The sequence below is a fragment of the Pogoniulus pusillus genome, chromosome 6, assembly GCF_015220805.1.
Source record: "Pogoniulus pusillus isolate bPogPus1 chromosome 6, bPogPus1.pri, whole genome shotgun sequence".
NCBI classification, from domain to species: domain Eukaryota; kingdom Metazoa; phylum Chordata; class Aves; order Piciformes; family Lybiidae; genus Pogoniulus; species Pogoniulus pusillus.
The window spans coordinates 14,685,248-14,693,840 of NC_087269.1; the positions used below are offsets into that span (position 1 = coordinate 14,685,248).

Genomic DNA, 8,593 nt, shown 5'->3' on the forward strand with positions numbered 1-8,593 from the left:
ACCACTGCCTGGCCATGCTTAGCAGAGCAGCTCCCTATGGAGATCCTCTATCCCAGAAAACCCAATTCTAACCTGACCGTTGAAACCAGAGCATCCTCTGGGAGCCACTGACCTGGCTTAGCCACCCAACTGAAGGCAGGTAGCCAAGCTCCAGCACAGCAGGTCTGCACCTGGGCCAGCCTGCATCGTGCAGCCTGAGCCCCTCACTGGGTGCAGCAGGATGACTAAGGAGGCATGTGGAGATCATGGCAGCATGGGTGCACGGATATGATGCTCCTGCATGGCAATCTCCACCTTGAGCTGTGCGCTATCTACATTTCTGTGCTGTATGATTCAGCTAGGTTCAGGGTTCCCTGGTGCTGCCAGGGTGAAGAGGAGTCCATCACTAACAATGTCAGCACGCAAAGCCCTGAAACACAGCGGAGAGAAGACATGCTCAGAACCAACCACCTTCCAGAGCAATCCCCAGAGCCATTACCTGAGCTGGGGAGTCAGTTGTCTTCTTGGGTACTGGCACTTCCATACCCTTACGTGTATCTCCAGCATGGGGAGCTCAGATATGTATGTAGACACACAACTTCATTTCTCCCCCCACCCTATGCAGAACAAGGCAGTCCCCACACCAATTCACTCCCCACACACGGAGATCCTTCTGCCCCCACTACACCTGAGCACCCCCAGCCTAGCTGTACCTGAGCTCACCTGCTCTTAGACAGCCCTGTTTGTTTGCCCAAGGTATTTGCAGCCAGGGGCACCTGCTTTGATACCATCAGCTCTTCGAAGGAAGCTGCTCACCTAGCGTGACCCCTGTAATCCCATCCTTCCCCATTAAGCACTGTGTGAGAGTGCATCCCCCCTCCCAGCCTCCTGTCATCTCAACATTTATCTCCCTCTCCCCAGGCTGAGCACATCAAGGCTGTGATGGGTGAGAAAATCTCCCCAAATCACTTAGAAAGCAGCCTGTCAGTGCCAACACTGTGCCAGCCCCTCCATTGCTCCTCTGGGATCGGGGTGTTCCCTCTCCCCTGGCATCACCCTGCAGCAACATAGGGGACCAGGCAGCACTTACGGCAATGCCTGAGGTCATGTTGATCCCTCCAGTGGGGTGGGACAAGTTTCATCTCCTCGAGCCTCCTGCCACCAGCACTATGTCCCACATGATGCCACTTTTGCCCCCTGGCACTGGTTTCCTTCCTGCCACAGCCCATTGTCCCAGCTACCTAAAAAAAGAGAAGAAAACCAACGTCTTGGTTCTGCCTGTTTAGCAGCCAAATGCTCCTTTTCATCAGCTGTCACTGCCTTTTCCATCCCATGAGAAGCAGCCACACCACCTGGCCAGGATTGAGCTATGCCCACTGCTTGCCCTCAACATCTTCTGGCCTTTGAGCCAGTCACCTCCTCCAGCCCACCCTCCCAGAAGCACCTTGTTAAAGATGATCTACTGTCTCTTACCTGCCCCAAGCCAAGCTGCTCCTCTGCAGACAGCAGGCAGGACCAGGGCCTGGCAGATAAATCAGTCCTGACTCCTTCCACATGCACACAGACAGAGAGATTTATTAAGTATTTGTGTGTGCCAGCCCTAGCAAGGGCTGGGCACCGTGCCGGCACCAACAGAGCCACAGCTCCATTCACAGCCCTGAGCTCCCTCCCCTCCTGCGCCACCAGCACAGGCACCGCTGTGCCGTGCCCCGCCAGCACTTCTCAAACACATCCAGTCCCCAGGGAAGATGCTCCCAGACCTCTTCGCTCGGCAGGGCAGCTGAAGTGCCTCGCTTCCCAAAAGCTCGCCCAGGGACGTGGGCTCTGCTCAGGGATCAGTGCTCGTGGGCGTGAGCACAGCTTGGCATCCTGAAGCGCCCTACTGCCCTGGGATGGCAGGAGGAGCCATTCTTCCCCGGGGACATGGCCTCTCCCAGCTGGCACCCATTCTCCTCATGGGGCCAGCCTCAGGCACGTCGCCCAGCGCAGGGAAGCCGGAGATGCAGCGGCGCTCCACCTGCCAGCGGCTGCTCAGCCCCTGAGAGCCTGCCCATGCCCAACTGCAAGCTCCCAGCCAGCCTGCCAGGGGCGAGCTGCCGGGCAGAGGGAGGGGCAAGGGGCTGGCAGGCCCCCGGACCTGCTGGGCAGGAGCGGGGCCGAAGCCGCCGTGCTGCCCGCCCGCCACCTAGTGGCACCGAACCCCGCCGCCTCCCGGTACCGCCTCCGCTCCCCCGCCCGCTCTGCTCTGTCCTCTGGTGCCTCCGAGGCAAGCGTGGTCCCACGCTATGCGGTTGGGATGTCAACAGTCTTTTTTGCTCCTTTGATGCAAGGGGCACCAAAGCCTCCCTTGTCCTGCTCAAAGGCTGTTTGGAGCCAGAAGGAAACGGTGGGGAGGAGATGCACAGACCCCAAACACAGCCCCTCTCGCAAAGGATGGAATCTGAATGCAGGATGCACCCTGGAAGATTCCACACAGCTGAGAAACTTATTGTTCCAGGGCACCAACGGAGCCGGCAGAACAGTACCTGGTTCTCTAGGACAACAGCTGCTAGCACAAACCCAGAGCACTGGACAGGCACTGGCCTACAGGACAGGGATGCAAGACTGGATGCAGGGAAACAGCTAGACAAACATTTTAGGATCAGGTCCCTAGAGTGAGAAGTGCCACCTGACCAAAGGCTAGAAAGGAACTACCCTCTGCAGGTACTCACCCAGCCACAGGGGATCACAACTCCCCAGCAAATACCAGAGCTCAAACCTGTCCCACACCGTTGATGTTTCATCCCCACCCCTTCACAGGACGTTGCTGGGCTGAGAACAAGACACAGCGAGTACCTCGCTGTAGTAGCGTCCAGCATCAGGGCCAGGGGGTTGTTGCTAACAGCTGGGTAACCTTTGGGAACAGATGTGGAGCTGGGTCCCTGCCCTGTACAACCCTCTGCACACCTCTGCCCTTCCCTCAGTAGCCTGGATGTAGTGCTGGGCTGGCTCACAAGACACAAGTGTGCAGAGCCCACAAGGGAGAAAATGGAGTCCCTGTGTCCCTTTGGGGAGCTTCACAGTGTCATCAAAGAAAGCAAATGTTGGGGACTGGACATGGAGGAGCATCTTGCACTGCAATATGCCTGGGAGGAACTTGTGAGCCAGCAGTGACTTTCAGATCTGACATCTGAGAGACCTTTATTCAGAGTGTAAAAACAGTTTATTACAAAGCAGACTGATCCAGAACTGCCTCCTAAGTCACAGACAGACCATTACCTCCCACCCCACTATAAATGCAGTTGAGGACACAGCCTGGGCTCCAGTTTCACACCTACAAGTGTACAAAAACCATCAAATTGTGAGTTAAGCAAAGCAAATGGCACTAAAATTGAGTGACATAACTCATTCCACTGCTGGCTTTGTATCTGTCTTTTGGGGAAAGGGCTAGGAATGGATATTTCAGAGGCAGGGGGCAGGAATGCGCAGAGCAGAGGTCCAGAACAGCAAAAAGGCACAGGACAAGGATTACATCCTTCATGCCCAACTGCCAGCACTGGGATGAGAGGGGATATACCAGCAGCATCCATCCAGTTTTGGGATTAGCCTCCCAGGGTTGTGAGAAAGAAGACACCCCAGTGCTGGGAGCAGCCTCTGCTCTCCAGTAAGTAACAACAGAAAAAGACATAAAATTAAAAAAAAGACAACAGCAAACTTCGAGGTCCTGGCAAGAGGTGTCCGAGGTAAAAGCCATCCAGGGAGAGAAATCCCAGTGAGTACCTGAAGGAAAAACCAGATTGAGACCAGCAGCCTCCTGTGGCAGGACAGATCTCACCCAAGCTCGCCACAGCAGCACGACAGCCACTCAGGCCCTTCTTCCAAGGCTGCCTGACCTCTCACCTTGCCTGGATAATCTACTGCTTTCTCCTCTACTTCTTGGCTGGCATGATAGGTGCAAGCTCCTCCTCCTCAGACAAGTCATCCTCCTCAGACAAGTCATCCTCCTCAAAGGAAGCATCTTCCCTGGGCACTGGGACACACAAACAACTTTTTTACTCACCAGTGTGCATCTCTGTCAAACACAATTGGGCCCCAAGACACTTTGAGAGCAGAGCAGTATGAGGAGCACTGAAGCAGCTGTTAACAGCAGCTTGTGGATGGTAAGCTATGTCCCAGCTGAAGAGATGTCTCAGAGAGGAAAAGTGACAGCTGCCCATGAATAAAGGAGACAGTGTGAGTCATCCAGACCCTTTTTCCTATGCAAGGCTTCACGGCAGTGAAGGAATTCCTGCAGAGAGATGGCCCCTAGGGAAACAGCACCAAGCACATGTGCTGGACAGTACCAAACACATCACCTAGGGGCTACGTGTCTGGCATTCATGCTGAAGGGAGTCTCTCCACACCCTTCAGTCCTCCCAAGTCTTTCCCCCACACATAACTCCTTACCAATCCTGTGCCAGCCAGCAAGGTGTACCGGGCCGGAGCCTGCTGCCAAGCGGAAGGTCACTGGAGGCTGCAGCTTGAAGTTGTCCAGACTCAGCTGCAAAGAGACAGTGTTGGAGAAGTCAATTGCAGAAGCAAAACATTCTGCAGTCTTCAGTGTGGCACCTAGCATTTAAATGTGTCCTTGTGGGGGCACCTGCAGACAAGTCAAGGCTAACCAGGGCATTCTCCTGTAAGCTGTAGATCAGCTCATGGTCAAGATCCTAAGAGAAAAGTCCACAAACACCCAAAGATGTCCAGTTCTCCTTAGCCACTATCTTACCAAGGGCTGGCATGACAACTTCAGATTGGCCACAGGCACAGCAATCTCCTGGTTCTCATGGTTTCGTCCAACAACCTCCACCACATTGCACTCGTCCTTGGCACCGTCTGTGAGGCAGACCTGCATGGGAGCAGAGATTGTGAACTCCTGCTCTCCCAAGAGACACAACAGGGAGCAAGCGAGCCACAGCAATGCTGCCAGCCCAGCTGTTGTGCAAGGCATGAAGATGCTGTTTCACAAACCAGGCAGAGGATGAAGGCCCCATGCAGCAATTGATCCCTTACTGCCTGTAGAGCTCTATGCCCTTCCCAGCTAGGACAGCTGTTCCTGCAACACTCTCAAGGAATGGCACCTGGGCTGCATTTTTTGGTTGATCCACGCTGGCAGTGCCCATGACAGAAAGTGACCTGTCTGGGAAAGCCAGGAATGAAGCCCTGCACATCTACCTGAGCTTAGAGAACAACAAGCAAGAGACTCAGTTGTCGAGGACAGAATGTTCTAGTGGGAGACTCCAGCAAGGTCAAATATGAGGAAAAAAAAAATTCTTGCCCCCAGTCTGGAGCATTCCCCTGCTGAGCAGCCTGGGGCTTCCACGGCTTTGCTCAAGTACCTCCATACAACAGATAAACACAACAGTCCTGTGCCCTGCCCTGAGGGCAGCCAGTGCTGAGACCTCAGCCAAGGGAGTTCTCTGGTCCATCCTGGCCACAGAAAGGGAATTGAACCTGGGAAGGGGGAGCAAGGCTGTCAACAGCCATGGAGGAGGACAAGCAACTGGTTTTCATTTCTCTTACCACAGACAGAGCCAAAATGTGGTCAGAGTCATCTTCCTTGTCCACTTGAAATGTGTAGGATTTGGTACTGGCAGTCAGCTCACAACCTGGAAAAAGATCAGAGAAGCTGCAGCAGCCATTACATAGCCACAGGCATGGAAAAGGGTTCCCAGGGTAACCCCTGGCCAGGCGCACATAGGACATCACAAAACCACTTAATTTTCTCATGCTCAAGGGTAGCCCCAGGCCAGGGCACCTTACATACCACCAAGCACCACACAACTAAATGTTCCCAGAAACTACGTACCAGGCTCTGCACCTTAGAGGAACGAAACCTTGTGTCCCCAACCTAGGCTGCCATGAAGCCCTTGAATGCAGGCAGGGCAAGGCTTACCCACTTCAGAGGGCAGAACAGCCAGAGTGAACTGCTGTGAACAACTCAAGAGGAAGCAGACAGCTCTGTTCGCTCCAATCCCAACAAAACATTTGGTATGGTAGTGAGGGATGAAGAGCAATGCAAGAGCAAGATGCTGAGCCAGGCTACAGGGACACTCAGGACAGGTCTTGAGACAGATTTTATTACATAACTCTCCGAACAGCTACAAAAACAAGGGAGATGGAAAGCTATGGCCTCAGGTCTTCCGAACATGATTAAGCTGACCCTAGGGAGGAAGGAAAGGGAGAGGGTGCTACGCGTGTTTGGCTTTTGCAGGATGAAGCTTCACCCGTGTGAAGCAGGCAGGAAAACACAGACCCGAGCCCCGCATGCCCGACCGGGCATTTACAGCAGAGATAGAGAGATTAGCCCCGGGAAGGGCAGGGCAGGGCAGGATCTCTTCCGAGTCATGCCCGTGCATGCAGCTCAGCAGAGCAAGGACCGGAACCCTGGTGCATAAAAGCCCTAGAGATGATGCCCTGCTTCGCTTTTCGGCATGGGAGGGTCTGAGCCGCGCTGCCCCAGACGCAGGGCGCCGGCAGCAGCCGGGACACGTGTGCCCAGGCCCGACCCCCTCCCGCACACGTTGGTGACCGCGCAGAGCCACGTGTGGGATGGGCGTAACAGTCCCGGCCGAGATCCCGCCCAGGGAGGCGGGACGCGGCTCTGCCCGGCAGCCGCCACTGGCCGACGTGGGAGCGCGGAGGATTAACCGGGGAAGCGGGAGGGGCCGGCGAGCGCCGAGGCTGCCATTCCTCCCCACGGTCCCATGCACCCGCAGAAATCCCGAGACCCCACGCGGCTCCCCCTGAACCGCCCCAGGATCCCCAACACGTGTGCTCTCCCCACTCAAGTCGGGCCACACACGTGTACCATTGCCCCGGCCCTCGCTGCTCCTCTTCATACCGGCCACACACGCAGTCGCCCCAGTGTGTACTCCTCCGGCGCCACTGCGATCCCCAGGGCTCACGAATTCCCTCTCTTGCCTCCGCCTCCTGGCTCAGCTGGCCCGTGGTCTTTCTTTTGCCGCCCCCCACGATCCATTTCCCACCCACGTGTCTTTCCCGCCTCCACGCCGTCCTGGTCGCTTCCCAAAGTCTTTTTCTGCCCCCGTCTCTCTCCTGTTCCCGTTTTTCTCTTGCCCAACATCTCTCCTTATTCTCCCCTTCTCTCTCTTGTCCCCGGCATATTCCCACCACCACCACCTCCTTTCCTCCCAGCAGTCACTTTTCTGTCCCCAGTCTCACCTCCCCAGCCCATTTATCCCCCACCTCGTATCTCTGCCTCCCCGCCGCCCGCTCACCGAAGAGAACGCTGCCGGGGCAGCCGAGCCCGTGCAACTCCATGAGGCGGCAGGAGGGGGTTGGGAATGGGGCGGCTGTGCTGGGCTGAGTCGAGCCGTCCAGTCCCGCCCCAGCCCAGCCCGCCCCTGGCTCAGGGCTGGGCGTTACCAAACTGAAGGATGCCCCAGCACCGAGCGGCGGGGGCGGGCCCCACCGGCTTCAGCAAGTCTCGAGGGAATACCCAGGGCACCTGCAGCGCCGGGAGAGGCTGAGGGCGTGAAGAGAAGGATCAGAGGAGCAGCAGAGTAACAGGGATCGAGGGAGGGCACAAGACGAAGGACCCGCTCCTTTATCCCTTTCAGCGTTGGCGAGAGCTGACCCGGCGGTGCAAGTCTGTGAACTTACGAGAGCAAGATCCTGCTTCAAAATCTGCCGCGGAGAGCAGCGAGCCCGACTGGCCTTTCGAAGCAGAAAGGTGAGCAGGCTGGTGCATGCTGCAGGGGTGGAGGGGAAGCAGGTGAATTAAATCAAACGCAGTTAACGAGGACAAGCTGGCTCTGCCCACATCGCAGAGGCCTCCACCAGACGGCCATTTGCTCTATTCCAGCTGGAGCAGGTTCAAGAAAAACACTACTGAAGCGGTCTGAAAAGCTGAACCTGGCCCCTGAAAAAAGGCCAGCGCTGGCTCAGCAGCGGTTACACAAGCGCAGCGCCTGCTCCTGCGCTCTGCACGCAGCCATCTGGCTGTACCTACATGACCCCTCTGCGCAGCGAGGCAGGCACCGCTCGGGGAAATGCGCTTCGCGAAACCACAGACGCCCATACACAGCACATCATGGTTTTGTGAAGGCAGCCCACCCTTTTAATGCAGCACAGGTTTACTGGGTTAGGAGAAAAGCTTTTAAGAGCTGATTTCCAAAATACAGACCTTTTGCACCACAGCACTGGTGCACTTTCACAGCAGGTGGATGAACTCTTCTGAGCTGACCTTAGGAAAAAGCTGCTTTTCATACCACTCACCTCCCTGCCTCTTTCTGCCCCACTGGCACGCTCAACAGGAAGCTTCTTGCTCCAGCTATCTCAGGTGTTCAGCTTCCCAAGTTGTATTTTGTGAATACACAACTTAGCCCAGACCCTCAAGTAAGCTTTATTTCTTTCCTTGCCTCAGCTGGCAGGCTCTGAGGGCTTTCAGCAACCTCTAAACTTAGCCACAAGCAGGACGTAAAGAGTGAACGAGCAGTGCTGCATCACAGCTCATGCCAGCTCTGCCAGACACTGGAGACTACCCAGTGAAAGACCCGTACTTTTAGTAAAATAGATAAATTTCAGTTGGTGCTGCTCACAGATGGACCACCAAGAAAGGTTACTGCCAGCCCCA

General features: G+C 55.8%; 1 protein-coding gene across 1 annotated transcript; it reads right to left on the bottom strand.

Annotated features, from left to right (window-relative positions):
* Positions 1–3,129: 3,129 nt before the first annotated feature.
* Positions 3,130–7,369, bottom strand: NPM3 (nucleophosmin/nucleoplasmin 3). Its single transcript, XM_064144540.1, has 6 exons — positions 7,236–7,369; positions 5,518–5,603; positions 4,724–4,843; positions 4,405–4,498; positions 3,859–3,988; positions 3,130–3,738 (listed from the first exon to the last, which is right to left on the bottom strand). The coding sequence occupies exons 1-5, from the start codon at positions 7,276–7,278 to the stop codon at positions 3,888–3,890; spliced, it is 444 nt and encodes a 147-aa protein (XP_064000610.1). The 5' UTR covers positions 7,279–7,369; the 3' UTR covers positions 3,130–3,738; positions 3,859–3,887.
* Between the last annotated feature and the right edge of the window lie 1,224 nt (positions 7,370–8,593).